Here is a 27,422-nt window from a genome sequence, read left to right as displayed (position 1 = left end):
GCAGCTACTTGGCTTTCAATAAAAGCTAATGCTTTACCAAAGTGGTGCGAGCTTTGCCCATCCTCATTGTGCTCCTGCTCAAACAACCCCCTAACTTTCCTCGATAGAGACAGGCGTAATTGATCGTCAAACCCCAACATGCGCCTAAACCCCCAACATGTGCCTAAACCCCCGAAATTTAGGATGAGAGGGGATCTTATTGAAACATATAAGATTAAGGGTTTGGACACGCTAGAGGCAGGAAACATGTTCCCGATGTTGGGGGAGTCCAGAACCAGGGGCCACTGTTTAAGAATAAGGGGTAAGCCATTTAGAACGGAACGAGGAAAAACTTTTTCACACAGAGAGTGGTGAGTCTGTGGAATTCTCTGCCTCAGAGGGCGGTGGAGGCAGGTTCTCTGGATACTTTCAAGAGAGAGCTGGATAGGGCTCTTAAAAATAGCAGAGTTATGGGGATATGGGGAGAAGGCAGGAACGGGGTACTGATTGTGGATGATCAGCCATGATCACATTGAATGGCGGTGCTGGCTCAAAGGGGCGAATGGCCTACACCTGCACCGTGGGACAGGGCTTTAAATGTAAATTGTAATCATATGTTATCTTTCCGCTGACTGGTTAGCACGCAAGAATAAACTGAACGAACCAAGCAGTTAGTCTACACACAGGCAATAAAATAAGTCGGCTTTTCCAACAATAAACACATCCCAAAAAGGTGAATAAATATCAAAGACATTGTGAAATGATCCCCTGTGCGAAGGGTCTCAACCCGAAACGTCACCCATTCCTTCTCTCCAGAGATGCTGCCTGTTCCACTGAGTTACTCCAGCATTGTGTGTCTATCCTATATGACCTAGTCTAGCCAGTGTTTGTTTAGATTATGGACAAGTGCACGGAAATATCCTGCAAACATTAAAGGGAACAAAGCTTCTGTTCAAGGGATACATCAGGGAACGCCACAATGCCAGCGCTGTTTACCAAGTATTGAGTGCGTGTTTGCTGCAGTGTTCGAGGTATGGTTCCTGCTCCACCCAGTCTCACAGCTGTTATTTTGCTGACTAACGATTCTGGCATTGGGGTGGAGTCGAGCCACAGGATTTGAGAAGATTGCCAACTCTTTAAATGACCTAATGCAACATTTTAATTATTAACATTTGAAAAGCTGCAAGTCGTAGACACATCAGTCTCACTTGAGATTGTCCTGCGATAGATGCATCAAGTATAGAGCCAGAGGTCTCCCATCCACATCAATCATTTCCTGGGGTCATAAAACAAGGAATGGCAAATGCCCGTTTACAAAAAAAGGCACAAAGTGCTGGAGTAACTCAGCAGGTTAGGCAGCATCTCTGGAGAGCATGCACAGGTGATGTTTCAAGTTGGGACCCTTCTTCAGACTGATTGTGGCGGGGGCAGGGGGTGGGGAGATAGCTGGGGGAGAGGTGGGAGTAGGGCAAAGCCCAGCAAGTTTAGTTTAGAGATACAGCGCGGAAACAGGCCCATCGGCCCACCGAGTCTGCACCGTCGAGCGATCCCCGCAACATTAACCCAACCCCCGCACACACTAGGGACAATTTACATTTATACCAAGCCAATTTACCCACGGCTGTGCGACGAAACCGGAGATCCTGGAGAAAACCCACGCAGGTCACGGGGAGAACGTACAAACTCCGTACAGGCAGCACCCGTAGTCAGGATCGAACCCGGGCCTCTGGCGCTGTGAGGCAGCAAATCTACCGCTGCGCCACCGTACCACCCATAGGTGGATACAGCAGAAGATATTTTTTAAAGACAGGTGGATGGTTGGACAAAGGCCGGAGATGAAGAGACACTATAAGAATAGAAGAGGTTTGAATTATGAAGCCAGAGGAAGGAATATAGGTGGAAGGGGATAGAAGGGGGGAAGGGATGAAATCCAGGTGGTGCTCAGGTGAAGGGGGAATAACTAACTCCTGGAGTTTATGTTGGGACTTAATATATAAAGGTTGATTGATTGATATTGAATTAAACAATTTCAACTACCCAGCCTTTACAGATTGCAATGAAATTGATCAATCCTGATGGAAGTGAGGAGACTTAAACCAGGGGAGGGCCTGCACAGTGAATGGCAAGATCCTGGAGAGTGTGGTAGCAGGGATAAACCAAGAGGTGACAGGTACGCAGTTCCCCGAAAGTGGGGACACAAATAGACAGTTTAGTTTATTATTGCCACATCAAGCCATTCACAGTGCACAGATACAGGGTGAAGGGGATATCTTTTTAGTGCAAGATAAAGTTCAGTAAAGTTAGATTAAAGAAAGTTCAACGGTCTCCAATGAGGTAGATGGGAGGGTCAGGACCATTTTCTAATTGGTGGGTGGATGGTTCAGTTACAATAGACAATAGACAATAGACGCAGGAGGAGGCCATTTGGCCCTTCGAGCCAACACCGCCATTCAATGTGATCATGGCTGATCATCCCCAATCAGTACCTCGTTCCTGCCTTCTCCCCATATCCCCTGACTCTGCTATTTTTAAGAGCCCTATCTAGCTCTCTCATGAAAGCATCCAGAGAACCTGCCTCAACTGCCCTCCGAGGCAGAGAATTCCACAGACAGTCCGAGTTACCTGGTGATAGCTGGGACAGGTAAGGAGGTGAAAGCGCGTTTGATACACTCGTCTATCAGTATGTCGGCTCGATTGGAATCATGTACAGTCTTCCCACTAATTGGATAGCAGGCAACAAAAAAAGCTTTTCACTGTACCTCAGTTGGTACATGTGACAATAAACTAAACTTATCAGCAAATCAGGAACACAAATAGGTACAGGTTACTTTATTTTAAAAGTAACTTATTTGGTCAGACCCCTAATGAACGGACGCAGAACTGGCCCAAAGTGATGTTGGTACTAAAGGGTTAAATTATACAGTCAGGTTACATAGACTAGATTTATATTCCCTCAAATACAAAAGTTTAGAAGCTATGGTCTAATGAATCAGTTTTAAGTTGATTAAAGGATACAATAAGCTAATGAGAAACCATTTCCCCAGGGAAGGAGAAACTATTGTGGAGGAAGGAATGGCAGACGCTGGTTTACAAAGGTAGACACAATATTTGAGTCTACCTTCGGAAATTCGAAATTGGGGTACCAATTGGGGATGATCAGCCATTGAATGGCAGTGCTGGCTCAAAGGGCCAAATGGCGTACTCCTGCACCTATTGTCTATAGATGCTGGAGTACTGTAACTCAGCGGGCTTAAGTTACTCCAGCATTTTGTGTCTATCTAAGGACAAACTATCGTTAGAATGGTCAAGGAGACTGCAGATGTTGGAAGTCTAAACATATAAACAAAGTGCTGCAAATATTCAAGGACCCAAGCAGTCATTCCAGGTGCGGCAGGGGTTCACCTGCACCTCCTCCAACCTCATCTATTGCATCCGCTGCTCTAGGTGTCAGCTGCTCTACATCGGTGAGACCAAGCGCAGGCTTGGCGATCGCTTCACCCAACACCTCCGCTCGGTTCACAATAACCAACCTGATCTCCCGGTGGCTCAGCACTTCAACTCCCCCTCCCATTCCGAATCTGACCTTTCTGTCCTGGGCCTCCTCCATGGCCAGAGTGAGGACCACCGTAAATTGGAAGAGCAGTGCCTCATATTTCGCTTGGGCAGTCTGCAGCCCAGCGGTATGACCATTGACAGATGGGACGACAGATGGCACAATGGGCTAAGTGTTCGACTGGCGACCGGAAGGTAGCCGGTTCGAATCCCGCTTGGAGTGCATACTGTCGTTGTGTCCTTGGGCAAGGCATTTCACCCACCTTTGCCTGTGTGTGAATGTGTGTGAGTGATTGATGGTGGTCGGAGGGGCCGTAGGTGCAGATTGGCAGCCACGCTTCCGTCAGTCTGCCCCAGGGCAGCTGTGGCTACAGAAGTAGCTTACCACCACCGAGTGTGACTGAGGAGTGAATGAATAATGCGATGTAAAGCGCCTTGAGTATTAGAAAGGCGCTATATAAATCCCATCCATTATTATTATTATTGACTTCTCCAATTTCAGGTAGTCCCTGCTTTCTCCTCCCCTTCCCAGCTCTTCCTCAGCCCACTGGCTCCACCTCTTCCTTTCTTCTTCCCGCCCCCCGCCCTCACATCAGTCTGAAGAAGGGTTTGGCCCGAAACGTTGCCTATTTCCTTCGCTTCAGAGATGCTGCCGCACCCGCTGAGCACTTTTGTCTACGCTGGAAATACTCTATTCAGATCACACCTGTGGGGCGAGAAACAGTGTCAACATTTCAGGCTGGAGACCTTTAGTTTAGTCTAGGGATACCAGCATGGAAGCAGGCCCTTCTGCCCACCAAATGAAACCATGCCAACCATCGATCACCCGCTCACACTCATTCCATGGTATCTCACTTTCCGCCCAGGAGAATTGTTACCATTGTCTGTTTTTAACCATTATGTCAGAAAAACACACCTGTGCACCCAAAGCATATATCCATAGAAGCACAATGAGGCCATTCGGCCCATCAAGTCTACTCCGCCACTCAATCATGGCTGATCTATTTTTCCCTCTCAACCCCATTCCCCTGCCTTCTCCCCATAACCCCTGACACCCGTACCAATCAGGAATATGTCAATCCACACCTTAAAAACACCCATTGATTTGGCTTCCACCACCTTCTGTGGCAAAGAATTCCACAGAATCACCACCCTCTGGCCAAAGAAATGCCTCCTCATTTCCTTTCTGATGGTGTGTCCTTTTATTCGGAGGCCGTGCCCTCTGGTCCTTGCCTCTCGCACTATTGGAAACATCCTCCGCACATCCACTCTATCCAGGCCTTTCACCGTTTCACAACGGAGAGGGAATCTGCAAGTTTCTCCGCGGAAATGATCTTTAAGCTTTTGGTTGAGAGACAGTTTTATGAGGCAGGGAGATTATGTTTTATGGGTGCAAGGCGTGTAAACAGAGGTAAGATACCGATCTAATCGCAGGTCTCCAGACAACAAATGGCCCATCCCTGTCACACAGTACAAAGTACCAATTGTTGGCAATTCCTGCCTTCCATCCTCACACAATACACACAACACAATACACAATACAATTTATTTGTCATTTGGACCCCGTTGAGGTCCAAAGGAAATGTCGTTTCTGCAGCCATACATACAAAACGAAAAAGACCCGAGACACAACACAATTTACACATACATCCATCACAGCGCTGTGATGGAAGGCAAAAAAACTTATCTCTCCTCTCAGGCCGTTCGCATCCACTCCCTGCACATGAGGAACGGCATGCATGGTGGCGCAGAGTTAGAGCTGCTGCCTGACAGCACCAGAGACTCACGTTGACATCGGGTGCCGTCTGTGTGGAGTTTGCATGCTCTACCTGTGACCATTCACCTGCCTTCTCCACGCAACCTTTGACACCCGTACTAATCAAGAACCTGCCAATCTCTGCGTTGAAAAATACCCGTAAACCTTTCCTATCCATGGACCTGTCCAAATGTCCTTAAATGTTGGCATAGTTGACTTTATCTAGCAAGACCATAGACCATAGATGCAGGAGTAGGCCATTCGGCCCTTCGAGCCAGCACCGCCATTCAATGTGATCATAGCTGATCATCCACAATCAGTACCCCGTTCCTGCCTTCTCCCCATATCCCCCGACTCCCCTATTTTTAAGAGCCCTATCTAGCTCTCTCTTGATAGCAGCCAGAGAACCGGCCTCCACCGCCCTCTGAGGCAGAGAATTCCACATATTTTGTGTCTTTTTTTTCTGGCAAAGGTGAACTGAGTTTGTGGCTCCACTGGAGCTGCCTGAACAGCTGAGTGTTTACAGCAGCAAGTGCTGCGTTTATTTCCTTCCAGAATATGTTGATAGGCAAGACACAGATCAATAGTTTAGTTTAGAGCTACAGCGCGAAAATAGGCCCTTCGGCCCACCGGGACAGCACCGACCAGCGAAACCAGCACATTAACGCTATCCTACAAACATACACTAGGGCCAAGTTTTACACTTACACTACAGCCAATTAACCAACAAACCTGTACGTCTTTGGAGTGCGGGAGGAAACCAAAGATCTCGGCGAAAACCCACGCAAGTCACGGGGAGAACGTGCAAACTCCGTACAGACAGCACCCATAGTCGGGATCGGACCCAGGTCTCTGGCGCTGCAAGGACTGTTATGCCCCTGTCCCACTTAGGAAACCTGAACGGAAACCTCTGGAGACTTTGCGCCCCACCCAAGGTTTCCGTGTGGTTCCCGGAGGTTGCAGGTGGTTGCAGGTAGTGGAAGCAGGTAGGGAGACTGACAAAAACCTCCGGGAACCGCACGGAAACCTTGGGTGGGGCGCAAAGTCTCCAGAGGTTTCCGTTCAGGTTTCCTAAGTGGGACAGGGGCATAAGGCAGCAACTCTACCGCTGCGCCACTGTGCCGCTAGTGTTGTAACAATATTGCCAGAACCCAGGCAGGAACACAGAGATCAGTATGGTGGAACCCATCCCAAAACATCACATATCCACGTGAAGAAGGGTCTCGACCCGAATAGTCACCTATTCCCTCTGTCCAGAGATGCTGCCTGTCCCGCTGAGTCACTCCAGCTTTTTGTGTCTATCACATATCCATGTTTAGTTTAGTTTAAGGTAGACACAAAAAAGCTGGAGTAACTCAGCGGGTCAGGCAACATCTCTGGAGAAAATGATGGGTGATGTTTCAGGTCGAGACCCTTCTTCAGACTGCGATTCAGGGGAGAGGGAAACGAGAGATATATAGACAGTGACAGAGAGAGAGATAGAACAAATGAAGATACGCAAAAAGTAACGATGATCAAGAAAAGGTGGAGCCCACAATGGTCCATTGTTGGCTGTGTGCTGGGTGATAACAAGTTAAACAAACAGCGAAACTCAACCGGACGACAGTGAAACTGGTATGATGACTAGAATGGGGACGGAGAGAGAGGGGAGCAAGAGTTACTTCAAGTTAGAGAAACCAATATTCATGCTACTGGGGTTAGATTTGTTTATTGTCACGTGTACCGAGGTACAGTAAAAAGCTTTTGTTGTGTGCTATCCAGTCAGCGGAAAGACAATACATGATTACAATGGGACCATCCACAGTGTACAGATACAGGATAAAGGAAATAACATGATAACGTTTAGTACAAGATAAAGTCCGATCAAAGCTAGTCTGAGGGTCTCCACTCCAACCAGGTAGATAGTAGCTCAGGACTGCTCTCTGGTTGTGGTAGGATGGTTCAATAACCTGATAACAGCTGGGAAGAAACTCTCCCTGAATCTGGAGGTGTGCGTTTTCACACTTCTGTACCTCTTGCCTGATGGGAGAAGGGGGTGGGGGGGTGGGGGGGGGGGGGGGGGGGGGAAAGAGGGGGTGACTGGGGAGTCCATGTACTCCAGAGATGCTGCCTGCCCCGCCGAGTTACTCCAGCACTCTGTGTCCATCTTCGGTACAGAGAGAGAGAGAGAGAGAGAGAGAGAGAGACAAAAACGCTGGAGTGACTCAGCGGGACAGGCAGGCAGTATCTGTTTTATTTATTCATGTGCGTGTATATATTTATACAATGGTATATGGACACACTGATCTGTTCTGTAGTCATGCCTACTATGTTCTGTTGTGCTGAAGCAAAGCAAGAATTTCATTGTCCTATCTGGGACACCTGACAATAAAACGCTTGAGTCTTGAATCTTGGGGTGAAGGAACGGGTGACGTTTGCGGGTCGAGAGGTCATGCACTAAATACTGAAGAAGGGTTTTGGCCCGAAACGTTGCCTATTTCCTTCGCTCCATAGATGCTGCTGCACCCGCTGAGTTTCTCCAGCAATTTTGTCACCCTTCTTGGTGGCAGCGTAGGTTCGCGAGATTGATCCCTGGGATGGCGGGACTGTCATATGTGGAAAGATTGAAAAGACTAGGCTTACATTCACTGGAATTTAGAAGGATGAGGGGGGGGAGATCTTATAGAAACATATAAAATTATAAAAGGACTGGACAAGCTAGATGCAGGAAAAATGTTCCCAATGTTGGGCGAGTCCAGAACCAGGGGCCACAGTTTTAGAATATCAGGGAAGTCATTTAAGACTGAGGTGAGAATAAACGTTTTCACCCAGAGAGTTGTGAATTTATGGAATTCCCTGCCACAGAGGGCAGTGGAGGCCAAGTCACTGGATGGATTTAAGAGAGAGTTAGATAGAGCTGTAGGGGCTAGTGGAGTCGAGGGATATGGGGAGAAGGCAGGCACGGGTTATTGATAGGGGATGATCAGCCACGATCACAACGAATGGCGGTGCTGGCTCGAAGGGCCGAATGGCCTCCTCCTGCACCTATTTTCTATGTTTCTTCAGACCGGCTTGGGCTGATCTTGAAGCGGATTATTCGGCAATTAACATGAGGGGATTTCAGCGGCTGTCTGTGTGTCTGAACTAATGGAGAGGGAGGAGAGAGGGAGAGGGGGGGAGAGGGCATCGCAGAAGCGCGGACAGACCACCAGAGGCAGGGAGAGGTGGACAGGTAATAACCAGGCATCTACTCACCTTGACTCCGCTCGCAACAACCCCGGCGCCTGGTTATTCCCCAACGGGACGGAGATGGTCCGTGTACCGACCTGAACCGGGTTCAGGTTAATGATTCATCGGGGCCGCGGACAGAGATCTGGCAACAAGCCATGCCGGCCGGCCGCAAGAAAGTTGGCAGAGGTCTCTACAATGCATTCAACGCCATTCACACGCAACTCGCGTCTCCTAACATCAACGAAACACACACACACACACACCCTTCTCGGGAGAACGGCCGAGAATTTCACATAGGTGACATTAAGGTGGACTGGCTGTATCAGTATCACCGCTACAGTCGTACCTGGTGCACAGGTAACTCGATATGTCTCTGAAAGGGTTTTCAGTCTGAAGGAGGGTTTCGGCCCGAAACTCAGCAGGTGGGTGGGCAATAACTGGAGTAGGACTGAAAAGGAACCGAAAGTCGCCTGTTCATTCCCTCCAGAGATGCTGCCTGACCCGACCCGCAGAGTTCCTCCTGCACTGTGTGTGTGTGTGTGTGTGTGTGTGTGTGTGTGTGTGTGTGTGTGTGTGAGTGTGTGTGTGTGTGAGATTGTGTGTGTGTGTGTGTGTGTGTGTGTGTGTGTGAGAGTGTGAGAGAGAGAGAGAGAGAGAGAGAGAGAGAGACACACACAGAGTGCTAAATCTATGGCAGCATCTATGGAGAACATGGATAGGTGACATGTTTAAGAAAGAACTGCAGATGCTGCAAAATCGAAGGTAAACAAAAATGCTGGAGAAACTCAGCGGGTGAGGCAGCATCTATGGAGCGAAGGAAATAGGCAACGTTTCGGCACGAAACGTTGCCTATTTCCTTCGCTCCAGAGATGCTGCCTCACCCGCTGAGTTTCTCCAGCACTTTTGTCTACCTACGTCTTTCATGAGTCTGCCTGTCTTCTCTTTATAAAGATGGACACAAAATGCTGGAGTAACTCAGCGGGACAGGCGGAGAGAAGGAAGGAATGGGCGACGTGTTCCCATTCCTTCTCTCCAGAAACGTCTCCCATTCCTCCCTTCTCTCCAGAGATGCCGCCTGTCCCGCTGAGTTTACTCCAGCATTTTGTGTCTATCTTCGATTTAAACCAGCACCTGCAGTTCCTTCCCACGCATTCTCTTTGCCAAGATTTAGATTATTGTCACGTGTAACGAGGTACAGTGAAAAGCTCTGCTGCATGCTAACCAGTCAGCTGAAAGACAATACATGATCACCACCAAGCTGTCCACAGATACACAACAAAGGGAATAAATAGACAATAGGTGCAGGAGTAGGCCATTCGAGCCAGCACCGCCATTCAATGTGATCATGGCTGATCATCCCCAATCAGTACCCCGTTCCTGCCTTCTCCCCATATCCCCTGACTCCGCTATTTTTAAGAGCCCTATCTAGCTCTCTCTTGAAAGTATCCAGAGAACCAGCCTCCCCCGCCCTCTGAGGCAGAGAATTCCACAAACTCACAACTCTGTGAGAAAGTGTTTCCTCGTCTCTGTTCTAAATGGCCTACCCCTTATTCTTAAACTGTGGCCCCTGGTCCTGGACTCCCCCAACATCGGGAACATGTTTCCTGCCTCTAGCGTGTCCAAACCCTTAATAATGATATGTTTCAATAAAATCCCCTCTCATCCTAAATTTCAGTGAATACAAGCCCAGCCGCTCCATTCTATCAACATATGACAGTCCCGCCATCCCGGGAATTAACCTTGTGAACCTGCGCTGCACTCCCTCAATAGCAAGAATGTCCTTCTTCAGGTGTGGTCTCACTTGGGCCCTATACAATTGCAGAAGGACCTCTTTGTTCCTATACTCAAGTCCTCTTGTTATAAAGGCCAACATGCCTTTCGCTTTCTTCACTGCCTGTTGTACTTACTTTCATAGACTGATATACAAAGACCCCCAGATCCCATTGTACTTGCTCTTTTCCCAACTTGACACCATTTAGATAGTAATCTGCCCTCCTGTTTTTGCTAATCTCCTATGTGGGACCTTATCAAATGCTTTCTGAAAGTCCAGGTACACTACATCCACTGGCTCTCCCTTGTCCATTTTCCTAGTTACATCCTCAAAAAATTCCAGAAGATTAGTCAAGCATGATTTCCCCTTCGTAAATCCATGCTGACTCGGACCGATCCTGCTACTGCTATCCAAATGTGTGGCTATCTCAGCTTTTATAATTGACTCCAGCACCTTCCCCACCACCGATGTCAGGCTAACTGGTTTATAATTCTTTGTTTTCTCTCTCCCGCCATTCTTAAAGTCCAATTAAAGGTCGTCAGAGGGTCTCCAATGAGATAGATAGTAGTTCAGGACCGCTCTCTAGTTGTTGGTAGGACAAAGATTGACACCAAATTCTGGAGTAACTCAGCGGGACAGGCAGCATCACAAGAGAGAAGGAATTTGTGGCATTTCGGGTCGAGACCTTTCTTCAGACTGAGAGTCGGGGAGAGGGAAACGAGAGATATAGAACAGGTGAATGAAAGATATACAAAAAAGAACAATGATAAAGGGAACAGGCCATTGTTAAAAAGTCAAAGTCAATTTTATTTGTCACATGCACCCGAATGTGCAGTGAAATGAATTTGCCAGCAGCGATACACTCAAAAAGAACACACAATACACAATAAAATTTAACACAAACATCCACCACAGCATTCTTCACTGTGGTTGGAAGACAACAAAGTTCAGCCAGTCCTCCCCCTTGTTCACCCGTGGTCGGGGCCATGGACCCTCCGTAGTCGCCGCTACGGACAGCCCGATGTACAGGCCCTCTCGTCGGGATGATCCAAACTCCGACACTGGGACGGTCAAACACACTCCGCGGCTTAGAGGTCTCGAATCGGCACTTTCCTACCGGAGACCGCGGCTTGTTATAGGCCGCAAGCCGTCGGTCTGAGCTCTTCTCTGGCGATCCCCGCGAGGGATGGTAAGTCTGCGCCACGCCTGCGGGTAGAAGCTCCGCAGACTATAGCCCCATGTTGCCAGTCACCAGGCCAGCAATCGGAGCACTCCTCTCTGGCGACCCCCGGCAAGGGTTCGCCCGCTCCATGATGGAAAGGTCCACTCTGCGCCCGCTGCCGATGCTCCGGGCCCGACTCCGGGAGAGGCCGCTCCAATCCATGCCGTTAGGCCGCTAGGGAGGCGACATGGAAAAAGTCGCCTCTCCGTGGAGAAGGCGACCGAAAACGGTTTCCCCCCTTTTCCCCCCACCCCCCACACCGAGAGACACCCAAACCAACAGTGGACACACCAAAAATAACAAGAAAGTATAAATAACAAACATGCTGCTGGCAGGGCAGCCGACTCGCAGTACCCCCACCGACTAGTTAACTATGAGCTAGGTGAAAACGAGTTAGAAACAAAGAGACTCAACAAGACAACTTTGAAGCAGGTATGACGTGGGATTGAGAGAGAGAGGGGATGCAAGGGTTACGTGAAGTTAGAGAAATCAATATTCATAGCGCTTGGTTGCAAGTTTAGTTTATTGTCACGTGTACCGAGGTACAGTGAAAAGCTTTTTGTTGCGTGCTAACCAGTCAGCGGTAAGACAATACATAATTACAATCGAGCCGTCCACAGATTTATTAATAAAGGGAATAAAGTTTAGTGCAAGATAATGTCCAGTAAAGTCCGATTAAAGGTAGTTTGAAGGTCTCCAATGAGGTAGATAGCAGCTCAGGACCGCTCTCTAGTTGGTGATAGGATAATAATAATAATAATAATAAATTTTATTTATGGGCGCCTTTCAAGAGTCTCAAGGACACCTTACTAAAATTTAGCGATTAGAGGAAAAACATGTAAGCGGAATGAAATAAATAGTGGAGACATGACTAGTACACAAATTAAAGACAGAATTCAAATCAAAACACAATATGAGGCAATTCAAGCACAGATGAAAAGGGAGGGGGACGTGGGGCTAAGGATAGGCAGAGGTGAAGAGATGGGTCTTGAGGCGGGACTGGAAGATGGTGAGGGACACGGAATTGCGGATCAGTTGGGGGAGGGAGTTCCAGAGCCTGGGAGCTGCCCTGGAGAAGGATGGTTCAGTCGCCCGATAACAGCTGGGAAGAAACCGTCCCCGAGCCTAGAGGTGTGCGTTTAAAAAAAAAACTTCTGTACCTCTTGCCCGAGGGGCGAGGGGAGAAGGGGAGGGTGACTGGGGTGAGACTGGTCCTTGATTATGCTGCTGGTCTTGCCAAGTCAGTGAGAATGTAGAATAACATAGAATAGAACTAGTGCAAATGAGTAATGGCTGGTGATGACATACAGCAGGTATGCAAGCACAGTACCCCATAGTCATACAGTGTGGAAACAGGCCCTTTGGCCCAACTTCCCATGCCGGCCAACAGGTCCCAGTTACACCAGTCCCACCTACCTGCATTTGGCCCATACCCCTCAAACCTTCCTATCCATGTTCCTAAATGCTTCTTAAAACATTGGGATAGTTCCTGCCTCAACTACCTCCTCTACCACCCTCCGTGTGAAAATGTTACCTATCAGATTCCTATTAAATCTCCCCTCCCCCCCTTAAACCTATGTCCTCTGGTCCTCGATTCCTCTACTCTGGGCAAGAGACTGTGTGCATCAACCCGATCTATTCCTCTCATGATTGTATACACCTCTATAAGATCACCCCTCATCCTCCTGCGCTCCAGGGAATAGAGACCAAGCCTGCTCAACATCAGTACCCGGTACTAATAGCTAATGCAATTCCAACAGGAACAGATATACACAACTGGTATCATTACTTGGGTTTGGTTCTTTATTTTTAAATGCCAAGAGTCTGAGTAATTTTTTTTCTCTCTAAGTAGAGCTTTAAGGTTTAGTGTGTTGAATATTTGATTGTAGAATTAAAGCCACCTGTTGGGGCCACTCTGAGGTGACAGCAGGGTGGTGTTTGAATGGAGTCGGTGGAGCTGATCAGAATTCAAGCTGTTGCAGGTGTCTCATTCAACTGAAAGGATACTGTGTTTCATCAACACAGTCAGAGCCGGTGGTAATGGACCTCCACTTCTTTCAAGTGTAACTCAATAATGGAGCAATTTCAATTATTTCTGGAGAATCTAATTGTCCATCATGTAAATAGAGTTGTATTTTTAGAAAATCAGATGAGAAATTGGGGGGGGGGAGAGAATTCCATTGAGGTGCAGAGACTCAAATCTGCCAGATTTTGATTTTTTAACCATCGGTAAGCAATAATTACCAGAATGGGTTTAGGAATAAAAGTCCACTTCTGTATTGCTCTGGTAACACTGATCCCCGTTACAAAACTAATCGAGTTTTCTTGCTAGGAAGCTTAATAAGCTTCAAGTGGAATAATCAGACATCCCACTTGACCTTATTCTCCTGCGTGAATTTGGTTCCTCAAAAAAGTTAAACCGGAAAAATTTAAAGGAAATTCTAAAGAAGGATAGCCAAACGTATCGAATGCACTTAGGAAGGAACAAGAGTCGCTGGTTTAAACCGAAGATAGACGCAAAATGTTGGAGTAACTCGGCGGGACAGGCATCATCTCTGGAGCGAGGGAATGGGTGACGTTTCAGGTCAAGGGGGGAGGGGGGGGGGGGGGGGGGAAGCTGCCCATACAAAATATGAGACGCTGTTCCTCAAATTTGGATGAGTGGGGGTGGGGGAGAAGATTTAATAGGAATCAGAGGGGTAACTCTTTCACACAAAATGTGGTGGGCATATGGAACGAGCTGCAGGAGGAGGTACACATCTTTTGGGTATCATACAGCATGGAAACAGGCCCTTCTGCCCAACTTGCCCACGCCAACCAACACACCCTATCCACCTGGTTGCGTTCAGTCCATATAACTCCAAATCTGTCCTACCCACATACCTGTCTAAACTAGTCTTAATCATTGCAATAGATAGATAGATAGATAGATAAAGATAGATAAATAGATAGATAGATAAATACTTTATTAATCCCCTTATTCAGGGGAAATTCTGATGTCCTTACAGCACACTAATAAAAATACAACACAGTATTCATAAAGAAATTCAACACCAAAACATCCCCCCACAGTGATTCCCACTGTGGGGGAAGGCACAAAGTCCAGTCCCCATCCTCTTGTCCACCCATAGTCGGGCCTATTGAGGCCTCCACAGTCACCGCCACGGCGCCCGATGTTCTCGCCGGGTGATGGTACACCAGCGTCGGGAGAACCCCCAGCGGCTTGGGGTGCCAGGAACGGCCGATGGGGATTTGAATTCAATATGAAAGATTCAATAGTGATGGGGATTTGAATTCAAGATGAAAGATTTCACTGAAATTAAATAATCCTAGTCAGACTGTACTTGGGCACCTAACTAGAGCATAATGGTGAGAGGGGGTGTAACAAGGGCTCACGTTGATTGTTGGGGAGATGGCCTCCTTTGACAGTGTTAGGGAGGTAATGTCCCCCGTGTTAAACCACAGATCAGTATCAGGTACTGACCATTTAAAGCTGATGTGGGCAGCTGGTGAAAGAGGAAAAACTTAACCGGATAAAGGACTCGGTCGACATGTTTCGCATTTTCCACTCATGTAGGACAGTCCTACAGTCTTAAAGCTGCCTTAAAGAATTATTACTCACAGGAAACAAATAAATCATTTAAATTAGATTTTAAACATACAGTACACACAAGATTAATTATTAAAGGTGTAACTCAAATTAATCAAATATAGGTTTCAAAAACAAAATAAAAATCCTTTCACAAAGCCAAAGCCAAAGTCCATTTTATCCGTCACATCATACAGTCACAGCCATACAGCACAGAACCCAGCCCTTCGGCCCACCATGTCTATACTTGCCATATAAAGTGGCTGTCAACACTAACCAGGATGGGTCTCGATTCCTAACGGCACCTGTTCCTTCTCTCCAGAGATGCTGCCTGTCCCGCTGAGTTATTCTGTGTCCATATTCCAGACACCTATGAAATTCCGCGAGGGCTTTTGCCCACTGCTTTTTGAAACGCATTTGAAAATTACAACCTGCTGGGTGAATTTACGTCCAGTGTCATGGTCGCTAACTAATTGCAATTGTGTCACAAGATGCCACGCTACGCGAATACCCACGGTAGCAGGTACTGCAAAGAATTCTAACTTCCAAATTAACCCGGGTGCTTTTCCCCATCAGTTTACTAACTCCCTCGGCACATTCTTACGTGCACAAGGTCTTACTGATGATTAAATTATCGTTATTAATTGGCCTAATGAGATGGTTGGACCTTACTCGTCGATGTTCTGTACAAAAGGGTCGTTGCGAGCAGTTGACTTTAAGTTTAGTGAGCTGAATGTCCATCTTCGTGAGTGGTGGTGGTGTTCGTCGGTGTTAGATATGTGTTATTTCGCACAGCTCCGCCGTTATCTCTGGCTAGTGCCTTTGACCAGTTCTATCGCCCTCGCCACTCTCATCAGCTTTTCTGAACAAGAGGCAACTCAGAAGTATGAGAATTATGTTTTGCTTCCTCTACTGAATTCCCTGACCAACAAGGACTACCAGGGCCCCTCCAAGCCGGACATCAGGTACCTGAAGTATATGAAGAGGCTGTACACTGTCTCGGCGACGCAAGATGGGATACCGAAGCGATCCACAGAACACCCGTATAACACGGTGCGGCTACTCACGCCGCGGGCTCTGGCCCGCTCCACACAAGGTGAGATGGCACTTGGATTTTAGCTTTCAAAATTTAAAAAAAAAAATCTTTCACCAGTCAATCTATACTTCAAAGGTTAACACAAAATGTTGGGGTGATTCGGCGGGACAGGGCACATCTCTGGAGGGAAGGAATGGGTGATATTTCGGGTCCTTCTGCCTGAAGATTCTGACTAAGATGTTAAGTTTTAAAGTCTTTGAATGCATGAATGAATACTTTATTGTCACGTGTGACCAGTCGCAGTGAAATTCTGTAGATGGATGGAAATTTGGGTTCTGAATTTGCTGGAGGGAGGGAAGGTGATTGTGATTAGTTGAAGCATCTGGGAGCACTTGCTTGGGGCAAGTTTACATTGTGCCCGCGTGGGTTTACGCCGGGTGCTCTGGTTTCCTCCCACATCCTAAAGGTCCTGGGGGGGAATGGCGAAAACACGAGGGTTGGGGTTAGAGGGGGCAGGCGAGAGGACGGAGGTTAAGGCGAGGTAAGGGAGTAACATTTAAAATTACCAATGGGAGTACTTTAAAAATAAGATGGGCACAAAAAGCTGGAGTAACTCAGCGGGACGGGCAGCATCTCTGGAGAGAAGGAATGGGTGACTTTTCGGACCGAGACCCTTATAACAATTACAGCACGGAAACAGGCCATCTCGACCCTTCTAGTCCGTGCCGAACACGTATTCTCCCCTAGTCCCATATACCTGCGCTCAGACCATAACCCTCCATTCCTTTCCCGTCCATATAACTATCCAATTTATTTTCTGCATCCATTCCTTCAAACGCCTTGCAGCGCCAGAGACCCGGGTTCGATCCTGACTACGGGTGCTGCCTTTACGGAGTTTGTACGTTCTCCCTGTGATCTACGTGGGGTTTCTCCGGGTGCTCCGGTTTCCCCCCCCCCCCCCCACACTTTACAAACTTTTTCACCCAGAGACGACAGGTGCAGGAGTAGGCCATTCGGCCCTTCAAGTTGTGAATCTGTGGAATTCTCCACGGATGTAGAATTCCACAGATTCTCTGTAGAATTCCACAGATTCACAACTTGAAGGGGCCGAATGCAATAGATGCATTCAATAGAGAGTTGGATAGAGCTCTTGGGGCTAGCAGAATCGAGGGGTACGGGGAGAAACATAGAAAATAGGTGCAGGAGGAGACCATTCGGCCCTTCGAGCCAGCACCGTCATTCATTGTGACCATGGCTGATCGTCCCCAATCAATAACCCGTGCCTGCCTTCTCCCCATATCCCTTGACTCCACTAGCCCCTAGAGCTCTATCAAACTCTCTCTTAAAGCCATCCAGTGACTTGGCCTCCACTGCCCTCTGTGGCAGGGAATTCCATAAATTTGAAGGCAGGAACGGGGTACTGATTGTGGATTGTGGTGCTTGCTCGAAGGGCCGAATGGCCTACTTGTGTACCGATTTTCTGTATGTCTATGTACAATGTCTATAGCGGAGTGGGGGGATATGGGGAGAAGGCAGGAACGGGGTATTGATTGGGGATGATCAGCCATGATCACATTGAATGGCGGTGCTGGCTCGAAGGGCCGAATGGCCTACTCCTGCGTCTATTGTCTATTGTCTATTGACTCTTGTTTCCTGTATATCTCTCTCACACACACAGAAGCATTGGAGCAAGATGTGCTGTACGGGCTGAGTCCGGTCACGTCGAGGGAGCAGCTTCTACGCTCGGTGCTGCTGTACTCGGACACCCATTCTGCGTCCTTCCCCATCTTGTGTTCCTGCAATGTCACCGTGCGGAACCCCGACCCCACCTCGGACCAGATGTGCCCCGACGCTCTCCGCACTCACACCTTCCACGTCCAATTCGAGCGCAGGAAGAGGCACGCCTGGGTGGAGGTTGACTTGTCCTCCTTTCTCCAGCCCTATCTGGGGCCCCAGCGGGGGGACCTGCACATGGTCTTCAGCTACCTGTGCACCGGGGCTGGCCCGGCAGCGGCGACTCTGAACCCCAACCTTGTTCCACCCTCCCTGCTCCTCTTCCTCAACGACACCAGTGTCCGCCCTCGCCACTCCTGGCTCCCTCTCCACCTAGCCGGCCAGCCTGGCCCGGAGACGCCGAGGAAGGGCGTCCCCGGCGGGGTAGGTCTGTCGACTCGTCCCCGCCGCCGCCGCCGAGGTCCCAAGGGCGATGGAGAAGAAGAGGCGGACAGCTCCCTGGCTGCCCCTCGCCGTCTCCAGTACCACGACCAGGAGTGTCAGCTCCACGACTTCCGACTGTCCTTCAGCCAGCTCAGGTGGGACCGCTGGATCATCGCCCCCCACAACTACAACCCTCACTACTGCAAGGGCGGCTGCCCGCGGGCGCTGGGACACCGCTACGGCTCTCCAGTCCACACCCTGGTCCAGAACATCCTCTACGAGAAGGTCGACTCCACGGTCCCTCGACCCTCCTGTGTCCCGTCCAAGTACAACCCGCTCAGCGTCCTCACGCTGGAGAGCGATGGCTCCATTGTTTACAAGGAGTACGAGGACATGATCGCCACCACATGCACTTGCCGCTAGGGCCACGCGTCTTCAATGGCTCTTTGCATCTGAAGTTTGGGGCTGTCAAGGAAAAAACCCAACCCATTCTTCCTTGCAAAGCTAAGAAAAGCGCCATGTAAACTATTTTTCTTTCTTTTAAAAAAAAAAAAAAAGTCTTGTTTAATGAAAGTGTAATGTGAAATTCGCAACGTGGAGTACAGCACTCCCAGTTAAGTGTGTTTATTTATTTATTTGATTTTTTGTTTAAGTATCCTAGTTTTTTGACTTGTCTGGGCGCAATGAAGCTGTTTTTTAATGTTTGTATTCGCTGTGTCGAATGCAGAGACCCAAGTGACTGTTTTTTTTTTCTTGGTAGAATACGAGGTTTTGTACACAGAGCACACTTCCCAAATTCTGTAACGTTTTTTTTTAAAAAGGAAAGGAAAATCACACAAGAACGCAACTTATTTTTTTATTCGGGTGAGCTGCCGATGTAATAATTCAAGAATAGAATTCAATGAACGAAAACCCCGCTAGTACTGAGCTTAAACGATAAGTAAACTGCATCATGAGCGCACCATAGACTACATTGGAAGGGGGGAAATAGTTCACACTTGGACTGAAAAGTCCATTCACCTGAAAATATGGAATGATTTGGGGATAATGCTCCACTAGTGGGGAGGTTCTCTCATCGCGACAAGAGAACTTTTTTAAACCGTGTTTTTAAAGATGCATCGACTTTTGTTTTGTTTTTGCACGGGTGTAGTGTCTGTCTGCTTCAAGCCCTGGCGGTATGCTGTGATGTTGTTTTAGTGTATGAACTTTGTTGAACTAAGACTGAGCTTGCTTGGAGGGAAAAATAAATAAATAACAATAGCAAATGATCTTGGCTTGGCCTCGTTCTGTGAGGGGATTGGGAGAGGTAAATATCTGAAAATGCATGCCTTCAATTGTCTCCAGCCTCCTGCAGAAATTCTCCCCCCCCCCCCCCCCCCCCCCTGAGGGGTAGCTCGTCTTTTAAGAGGATGCTGCCAGGACACGAGGGCCTGAGCTTATAGGGAGAGGATGAGGGGTGGTCTTCTCGAGGTGTACAAAATCATGCGAGCATTAGATTGGGTGGATGTGCAGAGTCTTTCGCCCAGAGTTGGGGAATCCAAAAGCAGACATGGGGTTTTAGGTGATTGGGGGAAAAATTTAACAGGAATCTGAGGGGTAGCTTTTTCACACAAAAGGTGGTTGGTGTATTGAACGAGCTGCTGGAGGAAGTTGAGGCACATACTATCGTGACATTTGAGATATTAGAAACATAGAAAATAGGTGCCGGAGTAGGCCATTCGGCCCTTCGAGCCTGCACCGCCATTCAATATGATCATGGCTGATCATCCAACTCAGTATCCTGCACCTGCCTTCTCTCCATACCTCCTGATCCCTTTAGCCACAAGGGCCACATCTAACTCCCTCTTAAATATAGCCAATGAACTGGCCTCAACTACCTTCTGTGGCAGAGAGTTCCAGAGATTCATCCAGAGAAAAATGTTTTTCTCATCTCGGTCCTAAAAGACTTCCCCTTATCCTTAAACTGTGACCCCTTGTTCTGGACTGCCCCAACATCGGGAACAATCTTCCTGCATCTAGCCTGTCCAATCCCTTAAGAATGTTGTACATTTCTATAAGATCTCCCCTAAATCTTCTAGCGAGTACAAGCCGAGTCTATCCAGTCTTTCTTCATATGAAAGTCCTGCCATCCCAAGAATCAGTCTGGTGAACCTTCTCTGTACTCTCTATGGCAAGAATGTCTTTCCTCAGATTAGGAGACCAAAACTGTACGCAATACTCCAGGTGTGGTCTCACCAAGACCCTGTACAACTGCAGTAGAACCTCCCTGCTCCTATACTCAAATCCAGTTCCTTGTACCTCCTCCAACCACCCAACTTCCACCACTCCACAACTGCTTTCTTTCCCTTTCACCCACTATCCCTCTACTTTTACATTTCTCTCTCTATCTCTCTTCCCTCGCCTGACACCTTCCTTATCAGATTCCACCTCCACCCTTTTGTCTCCCCTTCACCTCCAGCATTTGTTACTGGTTTATTAGAACTGTCTCAAATTAATCCCATTAAAGTTAAGTTTCTTTGGTTCAACAATGAAGACTCTGCATTGCCAAATGTAATGTGCCAAAGAGCTTCAGATGAAGATTACTTGATCCACTTGATCATAGAAAACTAGGAGTAGGCCATTTGCCCCTTCGAGCCAGCGCTGCCATTCAATATGATCATGGCTGATCAGTACCCCGTTCCTGCTCCCCCCCCATATCCCTTGATTCCTTTATCCCTAATGGCTAAATCTAACTCTCTTAAACATCCAGTGAATTTGCCTCGTGTCTTCTGTGGCAGAAAATTCCACAGATTCACAGCTCTCTGGGTGAAAAAGTATCAAGGGTACACTCGATTAAAGATCCAGTTGATCGAGGAGATACTTGATTGATTAATGATAAACATAATCAAAGCTACTCTCTGAAGAAGGGTCTGAACCAGAAACGTGGCCTATTCCTTCTCCCGAGACGCTGCCTGTCCTGCTGAGTTACTCCAGCATTTTGTGTCTATCTTTGGTGTAAAGCAGCATCTGCAGTTCCTTCTTACACATTTTGTCTACTCCACTGCACACTAGACAATAGGTGCAGGAGTAGGCCATTTGGCCCTTCGAGCCAGCACCGCCATTCAATGTGATCATGGCTGATCATCCCCAATTAGTATCCCGTTCCTGCCTTCTCCCCATATCCCCTGACTCCGCTATTTTTAAGAGCCCTATCTAGCTCTCGAAAGCATCTAGAGAACCCACATCCACTGCCCTCTGAGGCAGAGAATTCCACAGACTCACCACTCTCTGTGAGAGAAAGCGTTTCCTCATCTCCGTTCTAAATAGCTTAATCCTTATTCTTAAACTGTGGTCCCTGGTTCTGGATCTCCTCAAGACGTGCCTACCTGGAAGAAGTTCTCCTCCTCTTTGACAAGAATTCTGCAAAACCCTCGTTGCCCCACCCCACCCGCTCTCCATCCCTCCGATCACGTTTTCAGCATTATATTTTTGCATATCTTTCATACAGTCACTCTAAATCACCGTGAATACCTCTAGATTCGCTTTCCCGGCTCAGTCTGAGGGTCTTGAACTGAAACATCACCTTTTCCTTTTCTCCAGAGCTTGACCTGCTGAGTTAATCCAATAGTCTACACTTGTTTAAAGATACATTTGACGAAGGACACACTTGAGTAAAGACCTAAGGTACACACAATTGCTGGGGAAACTCAGCGGGTGCAGCAGCATCTATGGAGCGAAGGAAATAGGCGACGTTTCGGGCCGAAACCCTTCTTCAGACTGATGGGGGGTGGGGAAAGAAAGAAGGAAAAGGGGAGGAGGAGGAGGAGCCCGAGGGCGGGCGGGTGGGAGGAGACAGCTAGAGGGTTAAGGAAGGGGAGGAGACAGCACGGGCTAGCCAAATTGGGAGAATTCAATGTTAATGCCATAAGGACGCAAGGACCCCAGACGGAATATGAGGTGCTGTTCCTCCAATTTCCGCTGTTGCTCACTCTGGCAATGGAGGAGACCCAGGACAGAGAGGTCGGATTGGGAATGGGAGGGGGAGTTGAAGTGCTGAGCCACCGGGAGGTCAGGTAGGTTATTGCGGACTGAGCGGAGGTGTTCGGCGAAACGATCGCCCAACCTACGCTTGGTCTCACCGATGTAAATGAGCTGACATCTAGAGCAGCGGATGCAGTAGATGAGGTTGGAGGAGATACAGGTGAACCTTTGTCGCACCTGGAACGACTGCTTGGGACCTTGAATGGAGTCGAGGGGGGAGGTGAAGGGACAGGTGTTGCATTTCTTGCGGTTGCAACGGAAAGTGCCCGGGGAGGGGGTGGTGCAGGAGGGAAGGGAAGAATTGACGAGGGAGTTGCGGAGGGAGCGGTCTTTGCGGAAGGCAGACATTGGGGGAGATGGGAAGATGTGGCGAGTGGTGGGGTCACATTGGAGGTGGCGGAAATGGCGGAGGATTATGTGTTGTATTTGCCGGCTGGTGGGGTGAAAGGTGAGGACCAGAGGGACTCTGCCCTTGTTGCGTGTGCGGGGATGGGGAGAGAGAGCAGTGTTACGGGGTATGGATGAGACCCTGGTGTGAGCCTCATCTATGGTGGCGGAGGGGAATCCCCGTTCCCTGAAGAACGAGGACATTTCCGATGCCCTGGTATGAAATGTCTCGTCCTGGGAACAGACCTACTTTGACCAACTGGATCAACGATACACTTGATTGTCTGAGGAAGGGCCTCAACCCAAAACGTCACCCATTCTTTCTCTCCAAAGATGCTGCCTGTCCTGCAGAGTTACTCCATCTTATGTCTACACTTGATTGAAGATCCACTTGACCATGGGTAGATTGATAGATGCATAGAAAATAGGTGCAGGAGTAGGCCATTGGGCCCTTCGAGCCAGCACTGCCATTCAATATGATCATGGTTGATCCTCCAAAATCAGTACCCCGCTCAAGACAGCCAAGAATGTTTTATTGTCATATAGAACAATGAAATTCTTACTTGCTGCAGCACAATAGAATATGTAAACATATTCCCTTTTCCCGATAGCCCTTGATTCCTTTAGCCCTAACATTAAATCTAACTCTCTTGAAAACATCCAGTGAATTGGCCTCCACTGCCTTCTGTGGCAGAGAATTCCACAGATTCACAACTCTCTGGGTGAAACAGTTTTTCCACATCTCAGTCTAAATGGCCTGCCCCTTATTCTTAAACTCTGACTCCTGGTTCTGGACTCTCCCAACATGGGGAACATTTTTCCTGTATCTACCCCATCCAATCCCTTAATGTGATATGTTTCTATAAGATATCCTCTCATCCTTCTAAATTCCATTGAATACAAGCCCAGTCGACCCATTCTTTCCTCATTTGTCAGTCCTGCCATCCCGGAATTAACCTGGTGCACCTACGCTGCACTCCCTCAATAGTTCAAGGTCCACTTGATCAAGGATATATTTGATTAAAAATCCAAATGGCCAAGCATACACTTGATTGATGAATGACCCACTTGATCAAGATGGGCACAAATTGTCTATCTCAACTCAGTAGATCAGTGGGACAGGCGGCTTCGGTGTGAACCAGCTTCTGCAGTTCACAAATTATAGGTGTAGAATTAGACCATTCGACCCATCGAGTCTACTCTACCATTCAATCTTGGCTGATCTCTGCCTTTTCCCCGATAACCCTTGACCGTTTCTAATCAAGAATTTGTCTATTTCTTCCTTAAAAATATCCACAGACGGCCTGTGCAACCCTCTGTGGCAATGAGCTCCACAGATTCCATCTGATTAAAGAAGTCCTCCTCACCTTTCTAAAAGAGGCCCTTTAATTCTGAGGCTATGACCGCTGGTCCTGGACTCTCCCACATCCACTCTATCCAAGCCTTTCATTATTCTGCAAGTTTCAATGAGGTCCCCGCTCAACCTTCCAAACTCCAGCGAGTGGAGACTCGCTACTGTCAAGTGCCCATCTGCTAACCCACTCTTTCCTGGAATCATTCTTGTAAACCTCCTCCAGACCCTCTCCAGAGCCAGCACATCCTTCCTCGGATATGGGGCCCAAATTTGCTCACGGTACTCCAAATGTGACCTGACCAACACCTTATAGAGCCTCGGCTCTGTAAGGTTCCTTCCTTCCTTCCGATGCATTTGTTATATCCCATACATTTGACCAAGGATACACTTGATTGAGTGAAGACCAAGTTGCCCAAGGGCCCATTTGACCTTGTGAAAGGCTTGGATAGAGTGGATGTGGAGAGGATGTTTCCACTAGTGGGACAGTCTAGGACCAGAGGTCACAGCCTCAGAATTAAAGGGCGTTCTTTTAAGAAGGAGATGAGGAGAAATCTATTTTGTCAGAGGGTGGTGAATCCTTCTGGCATCTGCAGTTCCTTCCTACACAGATGAGAAGCACCCCCTGAAAGAGGCAACACAAGAAGACAGAGTGGTAGAGAAGGCGTGCGCTATGTAAACCTTCATTGGTCGGGCACTGAGTACAACAGTTAGGAAGTGGTGATGCAACCCAACCAGGCTTTGAATAGGCCGGGTTTAGAGTACTGCATGCAGTTCTGGATGACCTATCACAGGAAGGATTTGGGGGGGCTTTGGAGAGGGGGCAGAAGAGGTTTACCCCAAGGAATTGAATATAGGAGCAAAGAGGTCCTTCTGCAGTTGTACAGGGCCCTAGTGAGACCACACCTGGAGTATTGCGTACAGTTTTGGTCCCCTAATTTGAGGAAGGACATTCTTGCTATTGAGGGAGTGCAGCGTTGGTTTACAAGATTAATTCCTGGGATGGCGGGTCTGTCATAGGCTGAGAGAATGGAGCAGCTGGGCTTGTACACTATGGAGTTTAGAAGGATGAGAGGGATTCTCATTGAAACATATAAGATTGTTAAGGGTTTGGACATGCTAGAGGCAGGAAACATGTTCCCGATGTTGGGCATGCTAGAGTCCAGAACCAGGGGCCACAGTTTAAGAATAAGGAGTGAGCCATTTAGAATGGAGACGAGGAAACACTTTTTCTCACAGAGAGTGGTGAGTGTGGAATTCTCTGCCTCAGAGGGCAGTGGAGGCAGGTTCTCTGGATGCTTTCAAGAGAGGCTAGATAGGGCTCTTAAAAATAGCGGAGTCGGGGGATATGGGGAGAAGGCAGGAACGGGGTGCTGATTGGGGATGATCAGCCATGATCGCTTTGAAGGGCTCGAAGGGCCGAATGGCCGAATGGCCTACTCCTGCACCTATTGTCTATTGTCTATTGTCTATAATCTGTGGAATTCTTTGCCACAGGAGGCCGTGGAGGCCAAGTCAGTCGATATTTTTAAGGCACAGATAGATAAATCGAATTTCACTGTGCCTTAATTGGTGCATGCGACAATAAACTGACCTTAAGACCTTGACTTTAAGATATTTGATTAGAATGGGTGTCAGGGGTTATGGGGAGAAGGCAGGAGAACGGGGTTAGGAGGGAGAGATAGATCAGCCATGATTGAATGGCGGAGTAGACTTGTGTTTAAGAAGGAACTGCAGATGCTGGAAAATCGAAGGTAGACAAAAGTGCTGGAGAAACTCAGCGGGTGGAGCAGCATCTATGGAGCGAAGGAAATAGACAACGTTTCGGGCCGAAACCCTTCCGGGTTTCGGTCCGAAACGTTGCCTATTTCCTTCTGGGTTTCATAGAAACATAGAAAATAGGTGCAGGAGTAGGCCATTCGGCCCTTCAAGCCTGCACCGCCATTCAATATGATCATGGCTGATCATCCAAATCAGTATCCTGTACCTGCCTTCTCTCCATACCCCCTGATCCCGTTAGCCACAAGGGCCACATCTAACTCCCTCTTAAATATAGCCAATGAACTGGCCTCAACTACCTTCTGTGACAGAGAATTCCAGAGATTCGCCACTCTCTGTGTGAAAAATGTTTTCCTCATCTCGGTCCTAAAAGATTTCCCCCTTATCCTTAAACTGTGACCCCTTGTTCCGGACTTCCCCAACATCGGGAACAATCTCCCTGCATCTAGCCTGTCCAACCCCACACTCCCTCCCCCTCCCTCTCTCCATCCCTCTCCATCCCTCGCCCCGAAATGTTGCCTATTTCCTTCGCTCCATAGATGCTGCTGCACCCGCTGAGTTTCTCCTGCATTTTTTGTCTACCGGCGGGGTAGAGTAGACTTGATGGGCCGAACGACCTAATTCTGCTCCCATCACTTATGATCCAATGGGAAGTATGAAGAATGGTCTGAAGGAGGGTTTTGGCCCGAACTGTTGCCTATTTCCTTCGCTCCATAGATGCTGCTGCACCCGCTGAGTTTCTCCAGCATTTTTTGTCTACCGGCGGGGTAGAGTAGACTTGATGGGCTGAATGGCCTAATTCTGCTCCCATCACTTATGATCCAATGGGAGGTATGAAGAATGGTCTGAAGGAGGGTTTCGGCTGAAACGTCGCCTATTTCCTTCTGGGTTTCGGACCGAAACGTTGCCTATTTCCTTCGCTCCATACATGCTGCTGCACCCGCTGAGTTTCTCCAGCATTTTTTGTCTACCGGCAGGGTAGAGTAGACTTGATGGGCCAAACGGCCTAATTCTGCTCCCATCACTAATTCTGATCCAATCACCTGATGAGCGCCCTGGAGAGGAAAAGATGACAAATAGTAGTAAACACTGCCCAGTCCATCATTGGCTCTGACCTTCCTTCCATCGAGGGGATTTATCGCAGTCGCTGCCTCAAAAAGGCTGGCAGTATCATCAAAGACCCACACCATCCTGGCCACACACTCATCTCCCTGCTACCTTCAGCTAGAAGGTACAGGAGCCTGAAGACTGCAACAACCAGGTTCAGGAACAGCTACTTCCCCACAGCCATCAGGCTATTAAACCTGGTTCGGACAAAACTCTGATTATTAATAACCCATTTTCTGTTATTTGCACTTGATCAGTTTATTTATTCATGTGTGTATATATTTATATTATGGTATATGGACACACTGATCTGTTTTGTAGTAAATGCCTACTATGTTCTGTGTGCTGAAGCAAAGCAAGAATTTCATTGTCCTATACAGGGACACATGACAATAAACTCACTTGAGCTTGAACTTGAGCTTGACCCACACACCTGGGCAAGGACTCACCTGGAGCCCATCACCTGCCTGCCCCCGCCGCGGTGACGTAGCGTGCGCGGTGACGTA

General features: G+C 48.1%; 1 protein-coding gene across 1 annotated transcript; it reads left to right on the top strand.

Moving 5' to 3' along the window:
* Positions 1-8,652: 8,652 nt before the first annotated feature.
* Positions 8,653-18,801, top strand: gdf9 (growth differentiation factor 9). The gene is made up of 3 exons (XM_033030064.1): positions 8,653-8,854; positions 15,897-16,175; positions 17,794-18,801. Exons 1-3 carry the CDS (start codon positions 8,653-8,655, stop codon positions 18,693-18,695), a joined length of 1,383 nt encoding a protein of 460 aa, XP_032885955.1. The 3' UTR covers positions 18,696-18,801.
* Positions 18,802-27,422: the final 8,621 nt, after the last annotated feature.

Source organism: Amblyraja radiata, chromosome 11 (assembly GCF_010909765.2).
Source record: "Amblyraja radiata isolate CabotCenter1 chromosome 11, sAmbRad1.1.pri, whole genome shotgun sequence".
Taxonomy (NCBI): domain Eukaryota; kingdom Metazoa; phylum Chordata; class Chondrichthyes; order Rajiformes; family Rajidae; genus Amblyraja; species Amblyraja radiata.
Note: the sequence above shows the minus strand (reverse complement) of the source record. Positions and strands in the feature narration are given on the sequence as shown.

Excerpts from the sequence above, each read along its gene's own strand:
- gdf9 (XM_033030064.1), top strand. The coding sequence starts at position 8,653 with ATGCCGGCCGGCCGCAAGAAAGTTGGCAGAGGTCTCTACAATGCATTC. Across the intron at positions 8,855-15,896 it reads CAGTCGTACCTGGTGCACAG|TGCCTTTGACCAGTTCTATC; the intron begins GTAACTCGATAT and ends ATCTCTGGCTAG. Across the intron at positions 16,176-17,793 it reads TCTGGCCCGCTCCACACAAG|AAGCATTGGAGCAAGATGTG; the intron begins GTGAGATGGCAC and ends TCACACACACAG.